The sequence below is a fragment of the Xiphophorus couchianus genome, chromosome 2 (assembly GCF_001444195.1).
Source record: "Xiphophorus couchianus chromosome 2, X_couchianus-1.0, whole genome shotgun sequence".
Classification (NCBI taxonomy): Eukaryota; Metazoa; Chordata; class Actinopteri; order Cyprinodontiformes; family Poeciliidae; genus Xiphophorus; species Xiphophorus couchianus.
Window position 1 is genome coordinate 32744585 of NC_040229.1, and position 20356 is coordinate 32764940.

The 20356-nt window shown below is 39.8% G+C and overlaps 1 protein-coding gene across 11 annotated transcripts in view; it reads left to right on the forward strand.

Annotated features, from left to right (window-relative positions):
* The window catches only part of cadps2 (Ca++-dependent secretion activator 2), a 142634-nt gene that overhangs the window by 24532 nt on the left and 97746 nt on the right, over nt 1-20356 (forward strand). For all 11 annotated transcript variants that reach the window (XM_028040865.1, XM_028040960.1, XM_028040875.1 and 8 more), the window contains exons 9-11: nt 2070-2136; nt 3154-3262; nt 5202-5399. In XM_028040865.1, coding sequence (XP_027896666.1) covers nt 2070-2136; nt 3154-3262; nt 5202-5399 — 374 coding nt within the window. The remainder of the gene's footprint in view (nt 1-2069; nt 2137-3153; nt 3263-5201; nt 5400-20356) is intronic.

The following is a 20356-nucleotide window of genomic DNA, read 5'->3' on the forward strand; positions in this document are numbered from 1 at the left end:
TGACTTTAAGATTTTTTAGACATAAAAATAAATGAAACGTCTCATAATTTTATTTTAACAGTGACAGAGAATATCAAAAGAAAGAATTGAGAAAATTACATGAAATGAGAAAAAAATGAATTAGAATTTTATTGAAGGAAATAAGGGATTGAGGTCAGAAGACTGAATAGGCCATTCCATAACCTTGATATGCTCCGTATGGAGTCACTTTGTTTCCTTGGCTGTACACTTTGGGTTGTTGTTGTTGTACTGGAAGACCCACCCACCACCCAATTTCAGTGCCTGGTATAGGCAAGGAGATTGTCACCCAGGATTTTGCGATACATGGCCCTTAGAAGAAAAACACCTCAGGAACATAATACTTCCACCACCATGCTTGACAGTGGGGATAGTGTTCTTAGGGCCATATTCTGTATTTTTCTTCCTCCAAACACGAGTTGAGTTGCAGCCAGAGAGCTCAATCTTGGTCTAATCTGACCGATGCACCTTCTCTCTCGGAGTTTCTCTTAGAATCATTAATATGCTCATTCAGGAACATATTAATGACTCCGAGGCAAACTTAAGGCGGGGCTGGACATGAGCTTTCTTGAGCAGAGGAGCCTTGCGTGCACTGCAGGATTTTAAACCATTACCTCTCAGTGTATTACCAACGTTTTTTTTTCTTTTATTTTGGAGGCTGTGGTCCCAGCTGCCTTGAGATCATTAACCAGCTCCTCCCGTGTAATTCTTGGCTGATTTTTAACCTTTCCCCTGATCAATGTCACTCCATGAGCTCTAGGCTTAGGTCTATTGACAGTAATGTTATACTTCTTCCACTTCCAAATAATTGCACCAACAGTTGTCACCTTCTCATCCAGCTTCTTACTTATGGCTATGTAGCCCATTCTAGCCTTGTGTAGGTCAACAGTTCTGTCCCTGACATCTTTAGACAGCTCTTTAGTCTTGTCCATGGTGGAGATGTTGAAGTGTCACTGTGTCTGTTGGCAGGTGGCCTTTTATACAGGTGACGATTTGGGACTGGTGTCTCTAATGCATTTAATAACTTCACTGAGTTCAGGGTGTGTCAGTGGTCTGTGGGAGCCAACATTAGTCATGGTTATTAGAGGATCAAATACTTATTTCCCTCAATGAAATGCAAATAATTTTTTATTTAAATATAATTTAGTTTTCTAGATTTTCTTTTTGATATATCTCTCACTGTTAAAATGAAGCTACCATAAAAATCCTATACTGCTTAATTATTTGTCAGAGAACAAACTTTCAAAAGCGGTCATGGATCTAATACTTATTTCCTCCGCTGTAAATAAACAAAGGAGAGGACTGTAGATTTCATGAAAAACAGGGTTAGATCAATCAAACCCTATTTTCATCATTGGAGAAGAAGTGGAGGTGGCTGAGGAATATAAACGCCTCAGTGTTCGCCTAAACAACAGACTGGAGACATAACAGTGATGCCGTATATAAGAAGTTACAGAGCCGACTGTACTTCCTCAGGAAGCTAAGATCCTTCAACTAGGATCTTACCTTCCTGATCTTAGCTTCCTCTGCAGCATCTGAGCAAGATGCTGCAGATCTTCTACAAGTCTGAGTCTGTTGTTGAGAGTTTAGTCTCTTCTGCCATCATCTAATGCAGCATCAGAGCCAGGGACCTAAAACGGCTGATCTGGTCTTGATCTGATTCTGTTCTAGGGATGGCTATGGAATTTCCCCAGAACAGAATGCAAAGAAGGATTCTTCAGAAAATCAAGAAAGCTATCCATAACCCTAACCATGCTCTTTATGAGAATGTCTGCGGTAAAACAGAGTGTCTTTACTCAGTCTTCTTAATTTAATTTCTGTTGGGGAACAATAAAGTATTTTTGAATTTTTTGTTTTTTAAATAAAGCCTCAGTTTTACATTCTATGGCAATAAGAAGTCAGCCTTTTCATCTTCCAATATTGGCATAAAAGTGATTTCTATTGTCTCATTTGATTGAAACCACTTTAATTAAATTAAACAAGATTCTTTCAAGTTATTGAAACATGGTAGCTACTGTGTGGTTTATGATCTTTTTCTGTTTGTGCATCAGGTACCTGTATGCTGTAGGACACAGAGTCTGGAAACGCTGGAAAAAAAGATATTTTATTCTTGTTCAGGTAAGATGCTCCTGTGACAAAGTTCGGATGAATTTTGTAGGTGTAGAACCTCAGATTAGAGATCCTTGGGTTCCAGAGGATGGACTACATACAAAACCAAATTTACATGTAGTACTGAAGTCTTTGGACTGAGGATCTACATTCACCAATACATCAAGAGTTTGGTAGCGTGGCCAACTCAGACTGAACAGCTTTCTTCACTGACTTTGCTGCCATTGACAAAACTACAGACTACAATTCTAAAAAGGCACAGAAAATCAACATCTTCATTCACAACTTTTTCTCCTGTTCACTGATTGGTCCACTAGAAAATCTACCAGAGAAAATCTATGTGAAGGGGAAAGATCCCAGACTGAGCTGTGAAGTGACATTTGTACTGAGTGGAAGATAGAACAGGAAGGCAACGACAACAAAGTATATACAAATAAATCTTAAAAGCTAAAAGGAGAAAAAAACTGTAATGTATATTCATGATTTATTGCTGGTTGTAAAAAGAATTCATACACTGATCTTTTTCACCTGTTGTCATGTTACTCTACATGTAGGTCATAGTTCTAAAGTACAAGAAAAGTAATATATGTTTTAAAGGTGTGGCTTGCATTTATAATGTACTGAAATGAAGCACTTTCTAGAAACTTTAGTTGCTCTAGCAGTCTTTCCCCCCAGCCATGTGCAACAGCTCAAATCTACTGAAAATTCATTTTTGTCTGTTTTTTTTTTTTTGATAGCTCAAACCCAGTCCCTTTGTTTACTAATTAGGGGACCTCTGAACTAAGAAATGTTATTAAAGTTGTATGAAATATGAAGTTTAGAGATTTGATGTGACAAAATTAGAAAAATATGGTGTGAGAACCTTTGGAAGTCACTTTGCCTGAATTATTGAAATATATAATATCATTGTGCCAATGCTGGTAGAACTTTTGCTTTCTACTGCTTTAGTAGCAAGGAATTTGTCAAAAAGGAGAGAATTGATCATGCTCATTTTGGAGGTGCCAACTATGTGTCTGCTTCCTTTAGGTGAGTCAGTACACATTTGCAATGTGCAGCTACAGAGAGAGGAAAGCTGAGCCTCAGGAACTGATGCAGCTGGAAGGCTACACTGTGGACTACTGCCAACCTCAGACAGGTAGACTATGTAGAAAATGCTGATCTGTCTACATATATTTAGAGAAAAATGAATTGTGGAAACCATTTGTTTTTCCAGACTTTCCTAATTTCTAAAGGATTAAAGTTTAAGTTTTAATAAAGTAAAAATTTTCAGAGATTTTAATTTTAACAGATTATGATGTACTTAAAGGGGAAGTATTATAAAAAAAACGACTTTTTTGAGCTTTGCCTCATGTTATAATATTCACTCTTCAAAAACATACCAGGGGTCTCATGTATAAAGCGTGCGTATGCACAAAAAATGTCTGGCTCCATATTTTATGCACAAGTCGGCATGTATAAAAATGAACTTTGTGTCAAAGTTTGCGTAAATATACGCACACTTTTTTCCTGGCATGAAAATGTGCGTCAGTCACGCAAACCTTTTCTGTGAACAATGTCAAACTACAAAGCATCAAAACGCACCTAATTACAGTAAAATCCTCAGCAAGCCTATTTAATGGTTCTGATCCTAAGAGCTCATCTATCCCTCTGATAGTGGTGTGAGGTAAGTCCTCCACCCTCCAACTGTCATTTATCACTGTAGCCTGTGCACAGCACTACAACTGGTAGATTGTCAAAAGTGCAGCTCACCATTTTACACCTACCAATTAGTTTTGCAAATTTCTTCCCCTGTTTATTTGAGGAAATGTCCAAATTTTCTACAAGTGGAAAACAACTCTTTTTATTTTTTTCACCCAGATATCATTCGGCTAGTCTTTCTGCTTTACATGTATGGTTATGTTTGTGCCAGTGCTGTGTCTGACATGCTTTGGAACAATACATGGCAGCTGTGCAACCTGAACACCTCTGGAGTGGAACGTCGACTGATTCTTCCCAGTGGCAGTAATGGCAGCAGTGGGACTCCTCATGTGGTGGCCGGGTCACTGCTGGTCCGAGGGCAGTGGCCCTGCTGCTGACGTGGAGCTTGGCATCCTCTGGAAATGTGACCCTGAGGGCCACATTTTAAACAATGGGTGCAGTCGTCTGCTTTTCCATTGCTCTGGCAGGTTCTGCAGCCCCTCTTTCTCTGGGTACCCCTGACGTCCCATCTCCTCTTAGGGTTAGGGTTTACCCTGGCCCCTGTGGTAAATTTGGTCTAGAACCAGCCTCCAAACCTAACTCCTTATAAATATTTTGGTAATACTCTGTAAAATACCAGAATGTTCACGTAACGTTTATACTTTTGGCTGTCTGAGGATACATTTTGAATATTAAATAAGGTTACTCAGTACTTGAGTACAGTTACTCAGTACTTGAGTAGTTTAACAAATACTTTTTACACTTGCTTAATTAAACATGTATAAGGTATGCTACTCTGACTAGAGTACAATTTCGGGGTACTCTAACCGACATCTATGCATGAACGATTGCTCTATGGATCACTTTTTAAAATAAAATATACATTGCCATAAAATAATGTCTCACTCCAGCAGATGTCCCACCCCATGAGAGTAGGGCGTGGTGAGCGTCCCTTATTTTGATTTCTGAAAGGTTTCAACCCTAGACACTGCTTTAAATTGTGCTTTTTTCATAGCTTCCTTCATTTTATGATCTTGCTCCCATTGCCAAGCAACTTTAAAATCAATACATAAACAGCTCCATCCATTATACCATAATCCATTTTTTCTCAACAAACATGAAGTCAAATAAAGACAGTTAAAATCTTAATTGCCTACATTTAAATTTAATGCAAGTTGTAATACAGTGTAACTCAGTTTATGATGCCATAACATTGCATCATACTGACGCCTCTTTGGTGGAATAAACCTTTTGAGGTTTAAAAGACAAACTATGGTAGTAAGAGAAAATCTATAGTAATAAGATAAAAATGATCTGGCATGTGCTTTGCTTGTACAACTAACTCATCAAGCTTACTCAATTTTGCCTCATTTCTTTGTTGTTTTTGCGATTTTTAGGTCTGCAAGGTGGCCAGGTGTTTTTTAATGCTGTAAAGGAGGGCGACCTGGTGACGTTCGCCTGTGACGACGAACAGGACAGAGCACTCTGGGTTCAGGCTATGTACAGAGCCACTGGTCAGTCATATAAACCAATCCAACCAACACACAACAAAGCTGCCAACAGCAAAGGAGGACACGGAGAACCATCTTCTATCAGTAGGTGTCACTGCGTTTTAATTACTGTTTTAACAGATCATAAAAAAGGTTGTCATGTTAATAACATTCAAACTTTGTACTCAGAGTAAATGGTAATGTTGTTATCTCCATTGTTTCCCACTAAGAACCTTGTAGACCTGATGTAGGACTTTGTTGGAGAATGTTCTTGCCTGTCGTCTTTTCCTCATTGTTGGCATGGAAAGCAAAAAAATAACTCAAAAAAATGTCTCGGGTAATGTCTTCAGTTCCACTATCTGCTATAACACTTTGTTTGATGTTTGCTCCTCTGCATGGGGGCAGAGCCGGTGTCATGTCAATTGCAAAGCCAGTGGGTACAGCTCACAGTAATCTCAGCGGCACAGAAAAGATCCTGATTACTACTTTGGAATTGTGGCAGACACAAACGTGTATATATATTTCACCAGAATGTAGGCTCTTATTGTGAAGGAGAGAGAGGAGAAGAAGAAAATACCAAGGGCTGTTCTCCATTCTTTTTCTGGTTTTGGATGTTGGAAGACATTGAGAATAAAGTGAGACTCAAAATACTTTTTTTGTCTCTTTCTGCTGACTTCCACATTGGTGAACCCGAACATCTGAACATGTTTTTGAGCAAGAACTCACCAGATGCTGCCTCTGCTTCTCCACCAGCTGTGATTTCAGACCCAGTTTCTTGCCATACAGCTGTTACTCCAACTGCTATGGTTTCATCTTCTTCTGCTGCTTCATCAGCTATTTTTGGGGATGTTATCAAGCTTCCAGAGTTCTGGCAGCACAATCTGGAACCATAGTTCCATCATGTGGAGGCCCAGTTCCATTTTGTTGGGATCTTGTTAGCTAACAATCTTGTCTAACAAAAGAAAATTGTTAGACAATGTGACAAGAAGGATGAACTTCAAGCCCTGACAAGGACTCAGAAAAAATATAGGGAATGCAGTGTTATGTATTTTGCTGAGACATGGCTGCAGGATTATATCCCCAACTCCAACGTCTCCCTGCCAGAATTTCTAAAAGGAAGGGAGGTGGATTAGCAGTGCTTGTCAACAACAGATGGTGTTATCCAGGACATGCTACTGTAAATGTTGTCTCTGTAGTCCACACATTGAACTATTGGCAGTAAGTCTCTACCCATATTATTTACCAAGAGAGTTCACCAGTGTTCTTTTGGCAGCTGTTTACATTCCACACTCCATTGTTGTTGATAATGCATGTGATTTAATGAGTTCTGTTGTTGCTAGGATACAGACAGGACACCCCAATGTATTTGAGGCAATATCTGGTGATTTCAGTCATGCCTCTTCTCCACTGCCAATGTTTCACCAGTTTTTCAGCTGCTGCTCTTGTGGAAACAAGACATTGGATCTGTTTTATCCTAATGTCAAGGAGGCATATGTCTCCAAACCAAAACCTCCTCTGGGAAATTGAATTATAGTCTTGTTTATCTCTGCTCTTAATATGAACCCCTTGTGAAGAGACTACCTGCTAGGAAGATGACTTCAGGAAGTGGTCACAGGAAGCAGAAGAAGCCTACAAGGTTGTTTTGAAGCAACTGATTAGATTTCTCTTTTCCATGACTGAGTGTGACTGACTGTATAAACATCTGAGAGCCATCCCCACCAGTGAGATGCTTCCCAAATGAAATGAATTGATCACCAGTGAACTAAAGGAACTGTTAAACGAGAAAAAAGAGGCTTTAGGGAGTGAAACAGGAAGTTATTGAAGAGTATACAGAGTATCTTTAAAGATTAAAGACAGCAAGGAGAAGTAGAGGAAGAAGTTGGAGAATAAACTGCAGAGGAACGATATCAGAGATGTGTGGCCAGGGATGAAGAAGATCACAAGCTTCAAGCAAAAGGAGGATCAGATAGACGGAAGTCTGAAAGGAGCAAAAGAGCTGAATACATTTTCAACAGGTTCAGTTCAGGAACAAGCTCATCATCATCCTCTCCTGTCTCCAGCCACACAGACATTCCATCCTCCTCTGACTCACAGCTTTCCTGTCAGACCTTAAATGTTCCATCTTCCACCTCAGTCATGAACTCTTCTGCTTCCACAAGTTTGTCTTCAACCAAATCAGGAGATGGTGCTGCTCCCTTTGCTTCCCCCTCCCACTTTTCTGTGTAGAAGTCAGGTGAAGAGGCAGCTGGAGAGAGTGAACTGGAACAAGGCTGCAGGTCCAGATTGTGTCAGCCCCAGACTCCCAGATTCTGCAACATCTCTTCAACCTTAACCAATGAGATGTTTACACTGTTATGGAAGACTTCCTGCCTGGTTCCGGTACAGAAAACTCACCCATCAGTTATTAAGGACTATAGACCTGTTGCCCTGACAACCCGTCATGAAAGTTTTGTAAAAACTCCTGCTGGCCGACCTGAGTAAGCAGACAAGCACATATTAGGACCTGCTGCAGTTTGCTCATCATAGTTGATGATGCCATCATACACCTGCTTCAACAAACCCACTGTCATCTGGACAAAGCAGGCAGCACTGTGAGGATCATGTTCTTTTATTTCTCCAGTGCAACTAACACAATTCAGCCTGATCTTCTCAATAAGAAACTCCAGAATACACAGGTGGAGGCCTCAACAGTCACCTGGATCTATGACTACCTAACAAACAGACCACAGTCCTGACTGAATGAAAAATCATTATAACCTGTTTATGTCACGTTAACGAAGAACAGCTGAAAAGTTACCAGGTTTATCAACTGCGGTAGCAATTTCGCTCCAGCTCCTCCCTTTGTCATTTCTATATTCTTTGTATGTTGAATAAACATTAATGTTGTTTCCACATATCATCTCCGATGTCCGCTGGACTTCAGGTTGCGCCGTGTCAGCTGTTAGAGATTCCCCTCTGTAATTTCCCCTCAGAAAGTGTGGAGGAGAATCCGGGCTACCTGTTACATTCAACAGGCTGTGTTAAGCTCCCAGTCGGGGAAAACCCCTGATTTAGATCGAGCGGCAACAATGATCTACCGTAACACACCACACAATCTTAGAAAGACCAACGATCTAAGATTGTTGTAAGGGGAAAAATAGGAGCAAAAAATCATGTAGTGTGAACTATTGCATCAGGTAGTCGATGTGCCCATCTTCTCTATGTAAATCTAATTATTACTGAAGGGCAACATAATATACAGACTTCATAATCTGTACTCTTTTGGTTGAATGCAGTATTTATTTCCACTTTGGCTTTATGTTGTTTAGTTTTTTTTTCAAGTGAGTTTTTTGTTAATGGAGACTGAGAATCCATTTTATTTTTGTTTTTGGTTGTTTTGTTTATCAGCTCCAGTGTTTAGTGTTCTTTTGAAAATAATGTGTATCTATCTTTGGTAAGAAATCACATGCATTATTACGTCATTTCCATTAAATCAGTGTAAAAAGGTCTTCAAACAATATTATTGTTTATCGCAATAATTTTTGAGACAATTAATCGTTCAGCAAAATTTGTTATCATGACAGGCCTACCAACATGTGAATTTCTTTCTTCTCGAAATGAAATTAGAATTACAACTTGACTCCACCTTTTTTATAGTATTCAATAAGAGGAAAGTCATGTAGTTGATTCAATGCTGATGTGACAATGTGAAAAATTGTTTGATGATTTTAGCATGTATAAACATTACTGTGTCCTCTTCATAAATTCAGACATTAAGATTTTAGCATATATGGGATAAAATCAATACCAAAAGCAAGGGTTGCAAAAAAAGCTAGTCTGTCATTTTGACAGATTACAATTCTCACCTCAGACTATATTTCGTGCAGACATTTTCAACTTTACGAGTGCATTGCTGATGAAACTAAATCAATCAATAAAAAAAATCCATTCATCTCTGACATGGATACTGAACTATACGCATCTTGCTGACCAAGAGCTGAAAGTGCGTAGAAGAGTAATATACAGGATGCTTTGGAGTGTTTAATTCTGTTAATTCAGTGGTTTTTATCACTGCAGAGAAGAAGTTCCATGTGTTCCTCTGCTTGATTAATGTGTGATCTGGATTCTCTGTTCAACTTAAACTGCATAAAAATGTAATGCAACAGAAAATCCCAGATTAATATAATTTAAAAATTGATGGATAAAAATACGATATGACAATATTTTTGACTCAGTCAATCAAAATGACGGACGATAAAAAAACGTGTAGCGTGACCTTTTCCCTTGCTAAGTCATAGAGTGAAAAGTCTTCACTACATGAAAAGCAACATTTTATTCTTCCAAACTTTTCTTCCCTCCCTCTGAATCTCAAAACTCCAGATAATTTTGTCTTCATGCTCCTAACTTTATTTTTTTCTGAGGGCATGTTAAATCTTATCTTAATGCCCTGTTTTTTTCGAGTTTTTGACAGTTTTTGACCAGTTTGTCCTTTTTTACTATTGAAGGACTCCCTTTTCAGATCACATCTTATTTTCTCTTCCTATTATTACACTCTTTTTTTTAATCTTTCTGCTGTGCATATAAATTATACTTAATCTGTGACCAGAAACTGTGGTGCTTCCCATCGATATTTCCAATATCTCCAATTAATTTCCTTTTTTTGTTTATCCTTTCTTTATTAGCCTTCATTTCCTACTTTTTTTATTTGACCCTCTCTTTCTCACTCATGCACATTATTTGCAAATTATTTTCTTTATTCTGTGTTTGCAGTAGACTTTGTTTGAATTCTAGCCTCCTGCCAAGCTAGGCCTGGCTGCATGGGAGTTTCACGCTGAGAGCTGATTATTGCTGTATGTGTGTAATTTGCTGTAATAGCTTTCCTTTCTCACCACCACTCATTAGTGTTTAATAGAAGAGATTGAAGTGTCAGTGGAGAGAAGTGCTGACATGCTGTTTGGAGCAGGAAATAGGTGGTGTCCCTTAAATAGCTCCTAACTGGGTGCTAGTTGCTGTTCTTTATATCAGTGCTTATTGGGTTTGACAGAAAGTCATTCACTGGAATAATTGTTGTTTCTGTGAAACCCTCCTCTTCTCGGTAAAACCTATAGGTGTGTGCTCACCAGCATGAAATATAATGGCTAAATAACTATGACTACATGTGCACACACACAGATTTTTAAGGGAATAGCCTGTTTTCAGATTTAGATAAGATTTGGTTGGTGCCTTATCACTAGTCTACATCTTTCATTGTTCTGCTGTTTAAGATTGGATTCAGATTAGACACACATTAAAATAATGCCAAAGTTGAACTGAGCATTATTTTAATGCATGTATTTCTCATTATGTTAAGGTAAGATATTTACCAGCAAAGGTCTCACCTAAAGCTTTTAATTTCTACTTATTTCCATTAATTTGTACATTAAATTTTGTACAATAAATTTGTGTTGTGGGACAAACACTCATTTTTCTGAGAGTTCTTCTTTATACTAGTCCTGAAATTTTAAGCCTTGAAAAGTTTAATAAAATATTAAAATTCCTGTTCCAGGTAATTGTTTTCCAGGAAGATTAAAGTAGAAAAGATAAAACAAAACTACAAATGAAGACGAGCAATATGTTGTCTGAGGTGAGCTGGTTCAAGCACTAGCTTTTTTTCTCCCTTCTCTGTTTGTCATTAAAATTAACCTCCCATCAGAAATGTGCTTCTTTATCTCTCAATGTATGTTCACAAATACATTTTGCACATTCCTGCCAGTGTGAAGTTTTAGCCCATATTTACACTAAACAAGCCACAGGAGAACATTACATAGGTCTGATTAATGAGTGAAGCTCAATACACAGAGCTTAGATTACTCAAAATGTGAGATTAACTCAAGCAGAATATTTCCCCACTTCCAAACAATGGAGGAGATGTAATTTCCATTTGAAGTACAACCTCGTCTGTGAGAGGCAGAATCTGGAGTACAAAAACATTTCTAGAAAAAAATCTATATGTATTATCATTGATGTGCATTTTCTTACATGAAATAGGTATTCAATCTTCTACCAACCCACAACAATTTTATCTCTAACAGACCTGCTATTTTCTATCACTGTTACGTGCATTGGTTTGTACTTGTTAACTTAATAATTCGGTAAATAATGACACTTTTAGTGCAAAGTTGCATTAAAGGCCTATTAGAAGTGCCAACTTTGTATTATTTTGTAAATAATGACACTTTAATGCAAAGTTGGCATTTTTAATGGACTTTCAATGCAACCTTTAGAGCAACTTTGTATTATCATTATTTACCAAGTGACACTTCATGACAACAGTCAGACATTCATAAAGACTTCTTCATCTTCATGACAGGTGTTATGTCATGTTTATGACAGTATCATATCAGTCTTATGCACACGCCGTCAAATAAAGTGTTACCAAACTTTTTAACTGTCCTTGACCATAATTTGTGCTTTGGACCTGGGACAACTGACTCTGTTGTCCCCTTTTCTGCTGCCATGTTAGATACAACCAAAAAGGTTTTTTGATCAGCTTGACTAAGTTGAGTCGAACCATGAGCATTTCTGATAGAAAAGTCACAGGTGCCAATTTGGATTTTTAATTGTGACACTATCAGAAATCCCAGCAATATGTTGTTTTTTTTTTTTTTTTTAAAAATGAGAACATTATAAGAAAAACAGTTGCGACTTAATTTTCCAAGGAAATTTCAGCAAGTACGCTTTTGAACAGGAAAAATAATGAAATGGTTGAGCACTGAAACAACCTGCAAAGGCCAGTCAAGTTTTCATCAGAGCCTTCAACAATGCTTGAGTCGTATCACATTTCTCTCAAAGGCCGGAGTTTGATCGGTATTCAATGTTACTAGATTCAGAACGACTGGCTCCCCATGTGTTTTCAGGTGTAGTCCTCTTGTCATTGGTGTGATGTTTTTTTTTATTTTAGAAGAAGCAGGTGGCCCTGAGGCAGAGCATAAAAGCTGTCCATCCTGCTCAACCTCTCAGACTCTCAGCAGCTGAGGATGCATTCATGTGGCCTTTTGAAACTTTTCTGTCGGTTCACTTTGTCTGTTTGTGCACTCATGAAGAGAATCCATGCTCAGCCAGAATGACGCTGATAGACTTGTCTGCCCGCATCTTCATCTTGGCCCTGACATCACCAGAGCTGTTTAGGTCTGACAGGCAGATCATGTCAGATCTTTCAGCATTTTGCACCTGCTTCTGAAATGCTCCCTGTCCTCTCCTTCCTCCTGCTCTGCATCAATAACCTGCCATCAGTGACTGCTGCTGTGGTTCAGAGGAGGATGTCACATAGATGTGACTGTTGCTGTGACGATGCCAATGAAGCCCAGACTGCATGGATATGGAAACATTGAGCAGAGAGACCCACCATCCCACCTCCCCCTCACACACACATGGACACGCATACAGAAACGTGAACAAAATCACAAGATGAAAAAAAAAAATGAATTGAGTTTTGTTATATTTTAAAACTAAAAATGTATCAGGATTGCTTTTTAAATTGTGTTGCGGATTTAACAGAGAGTGTATGAGGAGAAGCTAAAATAGAATAAATATGTTCTCTTTGAATTTTCTGCAGTGTTTTGAATCAGCTGGAAGCTTTTAACTGCATTTTTAAACTTCCTAATTGTAAAGGATTACAATAGTGAAGCGCTGAAGTAACACATGCAAGGACTAGGTTTTCAGCATCACTCATGAAAAACATACAAGTCTGCATGTTTTCTTTGGGGTGTAGTTTTACAAATACATTAATTGAAAATTATTTAGCTGAACTGTATTACTGAAGATTTTGCAGACACCTTCTCCTGCTCCCAGATAATGAAAGCAAGGATGCTAACAAACTGGATAATATTGTGGCAGTTTAGTTATTTCCACAGTTATGGTCTTCAAAGGTTAAAAAAATCCAACCATTAAAATGATGCAGTGATGTTATATTTAAGTATAAATTAGGAATGCTTAAAGACCAAGGATTTTATTGAAAGGTTTAGTTAGTGAAGAAGCGCTGAGCTAATCAAAAGAATTGGTTTTGAAAAATTGACAACTTTATATATTCCAAATAAAAATTTCACAATATAAATGGAAAAACATTATTTTGGGGATAAATAAAATCTTGATTGAGATAGAAAAATCTGTTTACCAGTTGTCAATAATATAATTTTAATACCAAGGGTAGCTTCTTGTTATTAAAATTGGACAAGAAGAATGTATCGTTTTGCTGTTTAAACAATCGCATTTCAGACCAGAACACTGTGAACGACGGTATTTGTCGTGTGCTTCCCATGGAAAGCCAAATGTAGCTTTGTGCCATTAACTTTATGGAAACTGGACACTTTAGAAAGTCTTAGGGCTATTTTATGTCATCTACTTAAACAAATGTAATTGAATAGATCTATTTATTTAAAGCCAACGAGAGCAAGCGGACATCCAAAGCAAGACATATTTTTAGTCTTTACTCATTCTTACGATAAGATAGATAAGATAAATCTTTATTGTCATTGTCACAAGAACAACGAAATTTCTCCTTATGCTTCTCCACTGAAACTCATACTGCAGCTTACCCCTCTAAAAGTATTGCAACTTTTGTTTGGTAACCTGGTTCAGGACCAATGTCGCTACTCAAATGCAAATATTCAGGCATGTGCACCTGTAGATGGCGCTATGGTAGGAAATATGCATATCAACTTATAAATCGCATTAATAAAATTGATGTGGGCAAAGTTTTGTAGAAAGATTCTCCAACAGATGTGCCAGTGTGCAAAGGTTTTTGGTCAGAAAATGTTTTCATCAGCCTGCCATTAAGACTGAATTAGCCAAACACCAATCTCGCCATCTAGGATCAACTCTGAGCCAAATAGAACCTACCACAATTTACGCTAAGGAAGAAACAAAAACAGAGTTATTGTGGTGGATTTTAGATTCTTTTTGCCCAATTAGGATCTAATAGCTAATTAAACATGCCTACGCACGTAGCTGTAAAGTTAAATTGCCAATAATTCTGACCTCCAAATTTTTTTAAACTACAAGTTCATCCAAATAAGCTCAAATTTTTTGCTTTCTTTAAATTGTTCTCAACATTTCATACACTCTATGAAATATCTTCATAAGCCTCACTCTGTTTTTTTTCACAAGTTTGTGTTTAATACAAATACTTGTGACTTCGAGAATTGTTTGATATTCCTAACTAACTCAGCCTAACACCAAATCCATTTTTTTATATTAAATGCTCCTAGTGTTCAATGTTGTTTTCATCCACATGTACTTTACTGTGGCTCACTCTTAAAATAATGCAGTCCTGCACGCCTAGGCCACTTGAGGGTGGAGCTTTTCAGGTTATTTAGTTGAAGTTGGAAAAAGGAAGGAATCTGCCAGGAAGTCTTTTAATATGGCCAACTAAGCATGATACTTTTCTTACAATCAAAAATCATCCAGTCATTTCTATTTCTCTGATTGGCAATATGAGTGACTATCTTAGTTGTATTAGACATTATTAAAATGGAATACGACAACTTTTTTTCCAATCGAAGCTACTGCCTAGTGGCTGGTTCTACCATCAGAGTGGCTGATGGTAGAAGGGTTCCCATTTCTGAAAACTGACAGAAAAATGTACTCCACCACACTTCTAGTACAAAGTTCGCATTTCTGCCTATGTAAATGATTTGCTGAGTCAGACACATTACCATGATTCCAGGTTTCAATCAAAACCCAACACAGTGGCTTATGATGAACTGTGATTGCAGCCGCTAAATAAACAATCTTATATTTCATAGGATGGACCAGACAACCTGATGCTGATGGTAGACAAGTTTCACACAGTTGTATAGACATGGGAAATTAAATATCAGCAATGTTTGACACAAAATTTCAAGTAGGTCAGCGAGATAACAATAACTGGAAATGAGGAAAGGAAGTGGTAAACTAAACCTGCAGCCTAAAGCTTTAAATCCACAATAAACTGTTTGGAAAATATGAGCAGGGTGTGTGCGGTGTGTGTGTGTTTGCAGGGTGGGGGGCAACACACGGCATGAACCAAATTCATCAACTCTGTCAGGTTCAGTGACATCTTCTCATACTCGAGCCATTACTGCTTCAGAATATTTTTGCCCCAACTACTTCCATGTATACACACACACACACACACACACACACACACACACACCTCCCCCACTTAGAGTTGGATTTGACACAGATCATCAACACTCTTCTGCTGTTCATCCATCAATCAATACTTCCCCTCCTTTTCCCTCTTCTTATTATCAGCACTAATCTATATTTCTTTGTCTCGTTTTCTTTAGAGTCGCCTCCTTTAGCCCGGCCTTTTCTCTAAATTACATTAAGGATAATCCCATGGATCTGATGGTAACAAATGTAAAATGACCTACATCGGAATTAGATGAAGTGAAACTAGGCCACTTGAATTGAAGGCCAAGTTACACAGAAAGTGAGAGAGTCGGGAGAAAAGACTAGAAAAAAAGCAAATGACCCTTGATTGGAAGTTGATTGTAAAGATTTCACTTTTGCTGCCTTTTTTTTTTTTTACCATCGGACAAAAGCCACACAGAAATGCGTCTGGGTGGATGAGTGCATGGGGGAATCAGGAGGGGAGACCTTGTGGGCATCTCTACATCCAAACAAAAACAAAATGGCAGTGTTAATAAAAAGCAATCACTAATGCTTTTCCCCGGCACCAGGCCGCAGGCGTCGCAAGCGTGGGTACGGCGCTGGCATTCTTCAGTGACTCATGGTCTTTTGTGGAGCCATGTGTCATACTCATAAACTTCCCATGTCCAAATGTACTCCCACAATAACGACAGAATGGGAAGTGTTAGGCTTTTCATTTGCTGGGACCATTAACAAGAGGGCCTGAAGGACTGGAAATGAACCCAGGTTTGCTCAGGCGGGGACATTATGTGCCTCGCCTGCTGTTTTTTTTTAAAAATTTTTACCTCACTTGTTTGATGCTAATGCTAGCATCAAACCCTTGTTATCTGCAGCTGCTTTGGATGCCCTATTCAGCCACTCATTCAAGTGTGTTCGGAGTATTATCGCTTAAGTCCAAAAACAACTTGTGAACATAAAATGAAAACCAGACTGGGCAATGGCAGCATGTTCAGGTAACTCTGGAGGAGCTGCAGAAATCCACAACTCTTGTGAGAATCTGTTGACACAATGCATCAGCTGGACTTCTTAGAAAAGTAGGAACAATTAAAGCTGTAAGCAGACCTGGAGGCCCTCGCAGCTCAGCGCTGCTCTGCTCTGGCCTTATGGCAACTGCGGGAGCTTCAGCAACACCACCGTCAACTCTCTTTCACAATTCCTGCAAAAGTCCACTAGGAGATACACACTGATGTGTTCAGCAGTGATCCCTGATGATAGACAAAAAATCTGGACAATCAGTTGATATCTTAAAATTAGAATTTGCTATTCAGCCACGCCAACATGCTCCTGCTAGCAGTTGGTGTTGAAAGAAGGATTTACCATCATGTTGCATTTCATTAAAAACAGGTTGACATCTGCATGAAGCATAGAGTAAAAGGAAGAAAAACGGTGGGAAAACCAGTGACTTCTTGTTGAAAGGAGGTGGGGCTAAAGTGATATCTCCAAATGACAACGTGAATGTGATGAGCTCTGGTCTGTGATGACAAAAAAAGTTTGATGCAGCTGGGAGTTTATGCAGGGATGTTTCATGGCGAATGGTCAGTTTTGAGGCTTGGCCACACCCACATGCTTTGAGGTATGAAAAAGATTTTGATAACTTTTAAACTTCAATGCCTCATGGCTGTGCTGACTGATCTTGAAGCCTGGATTTCAAAAGCTGTAGGGCAAGTTTCTTCAGATACAACGTGTTTAACAGAGAGAAAATAGCAGCTCTGATCCAAAATGGTCGACTTCCTGTTGGTGCTACTTTTGAAGTGAAGTTTGGTCAAAGGTACACAAACTGTTAAAACTTTCACATCAGGTAGAGAAATGTGTGTCTTTCCAGAATAATCCTGACATATGTACTGGTGAAACAACCTGTGTTTTGGAGACAGTGGTATTTGCGTGGCATATGCACCAGTGGCGTGCGGTCAGGGGAGGCAAGTGAGGCAGAGGCTCACCTGTCATCATGGAAAAATAATAAGTGCAGCGATATAGTAATAGTTTTTTCTTAGCACAGCAATCACTTATTAATAATTGCAAAAATAAATATTAAGCCTAAAACCATACTACTGCAACAAAATGAATGTTCTGCTCTTTCTGTGGGAAATATTTCAGGGTTTTTTTTTGTGGTGTCAGTTGCTATGGCAAGGAGTCTGCATGTAGCTGCGCTAATACAGAGAGCAAGAAAGACATGGTTTTGAGTTGTAATTTAACAGTTTCTTCCTTTTCTGTGGAGCACAGCACGAAATTAATAATAGCTACATGTACAAATTTGATTGAGTTAACGGAATTATTCTGCGGCGGCAGAGCGGCTATGCATGTAGAAAAATAGTCTTTTTGCCCTCCAGCGTTGTCCGCATGCGCGAAATTTCCTTATGTAAACAATAACATGCAGGGGGTCTATATTTGTAAATCTGATTATGATTAAGTCAGTGCCTCACCAGCTATGAACCTCACCACACGTCACTGATATGCACCATTGGTGATTTGTATAAACACGGACAAATCATGTCCTACAACGAACTTATTCACACATTTGATTTGAAAGGTAGAGCAAATTTTGGAAATATTTACAAATGAGACATTGTGCTACCTCAAAATTTAAAAACACTGTAGAAAATGACTTATTGAACTACAGTACAGACCAAAAGTTCGGACACACCTTTTAATTCAATGAGTTTCCTTTATTTTCATGACTATTGACATTGTAGATTCACACTGAAGGCATCAAAACTATGAATAACACATGTGGAAATATGCACTAAACAAAAAAGTGTAAAACTGAAAATACCCCTTATATTCTAGTTTGTTCAAAGTAGCAACCTTTTGCTGTGATTACTGCTTTGCACACACTCTGCATTTTCTTGATGAGCTTCAAGAGGTCGTCACCTGAAATGGTTTTCACTTCATAGGTGTGCCCTGTCAGGTTAATAAGTGGGATTTCTTGCCTTATAAATAGTCATGAAAATAAAGAAAACCCATTGAATTAGAAGGTGTGTCCAAACTTTTGGTCTGTACTGTATATTAGGATGCCGTGTGATTGACACACCAGCCTTTTCTGTTTCTGTTCCTGTTTGTGCTTTATGTGGGATAATATTCAGAAAATCAAGAAAATTGTAATGACAAAAAAATGTTCTAGGGAGTGCCGTGGAAGAATTAGGCCATGTCCACTAAATATTGGACTTCATTCATGTCGTGGGTTGGACAAGGATCGATCACAGTGAGTTTGGTGGAGCTTGGCTGAAATATGTGGAGTTTAGAGCCAAACATAAGGCAACAGCATCACCTGTGACTTTACCACAGCCTCCACTGGAAACTCTTTGTGCTTTAAAGTAAGTGAGACCAACTAGTTATCTGTGATCTGACACAAGATCATCTTGATTTGGTCAAGAGGGGTTACGGCTAGATCTGTTTCAGAGTCAAGTTTAGAAGCCACAGCAGTTGCTCTGCTTGGCAGCGTGTGGCAGCGACGGAGACCTGCTGCTGCTGTGCAGAGCAGGTGTGTGTTAGAATCATGGCTGCAAATGGCAAATAACTTTGCGTAGTTTTCCCCCCCAAACTAAGGATGCATTCAGACCAACCCAGGATTAGAGACCTGAATCAGACTCTAGTCCGTTTCTCTAGAAAGTCCGATTTTTTGGGGAGGTCAGAATGCAAATGTGAATTCCAAAACGGACTTAAAAACCGAACTCCGATCCGCCTAACAACCTAGGCCTCGGTCCGGTTGAAGTGGACTCTAAAAGGGTAGAAAACCTGTCTGGATGCAACCTGACTAGAGTCCGTTTCAAAAGCAGGAGGTTACCAACAGTGCTGGACATTCTGGTCAATATATTACACTCTGCTCTGCGGGTTAATGAAGATGTGTCGGTTGTCACGGCAACGGGTCTGCGTTCCGACACAGAAAGCGAGGAAAATCAGAACATAAATGGTTTAAAGCTGTTTTACTGTTTATCAGCTTAAATCCCCATTTCTGTGGCGCTCTGCAGCTGCTGTCATTTTAAAACCTTTAATAAATGACAAAAACGGGACTAATTTCCTCCATGGGCTGCCACCTTATCGTGGTGGAGGGGTTTGAGTGCCCCAATGATCCTAGGAGCTATGCTGTCTGGGGCTTCATGCCCCTGGTAGGGTCACCCAAGGCAGACAGGTCCTAGGTGAGGGACCAGACAAAGTGCAGCCCGAAGACCCCAATGATGAAAGAAAACCTTGGACTTGGTGTTCCCTCGCCCGGACGCGGGTCACCGGGGCCCCACTCTGGAGCCAGGCCTGGAGGGGGGGCACGATGGCGAGCGTCTGGTGGCCGGGCTTTTACCCATGGAGCCCGGCCGGGCTCAGCCCGAAGAGGAAACATGGGCCCCCCCTCCCATGGGCCCACCACCCGTGGGAGGGGCCAAAGGGGTCGGGTGCACTGTGTGATGGGTGGCGGCCAAGGGAGGGGACCCTGGCGGTCCGATCCTCGGTTGCAGAAACTGGCTCTTGGGACGTGGAATGTCACCTCTCTGGTGGGGAAGGAGCCGGAGCTAGTGCGTGAGGTCGAGAGGTTCCGGCTAGAAATAGTCGGTCTCACCTCGACGCATGGCTCTGGTTCTGGAACCAGTCTCCTTGAGAGGGGCTGGACATACTTCCACTCTGGAGTTGCCCAGGGAGAGAGACGTCGGGCAGGAGTGGGCATACTTGTTGCTCCCCATCTCGGCGCCTGTACGTTGGGGTTTACCCCGGTGAACGAGAGGGTAGCATCCCTCCGCCTACGGGTGGGGGGACGGGTTCTGACTGTCGTTTGTGCTTACGGGCCGAACGACAGTTCAGATTACCCACCCTTTTTGGAGTCCTTAGAGGGGGTACTGGAGAGTGCTCCTCCTGGGGACTCCCTTGTTCTGCTGGGGGACTTCAACGCTCACGTGGGCAACGACAGTGAGACCTGGAGGGGCGTG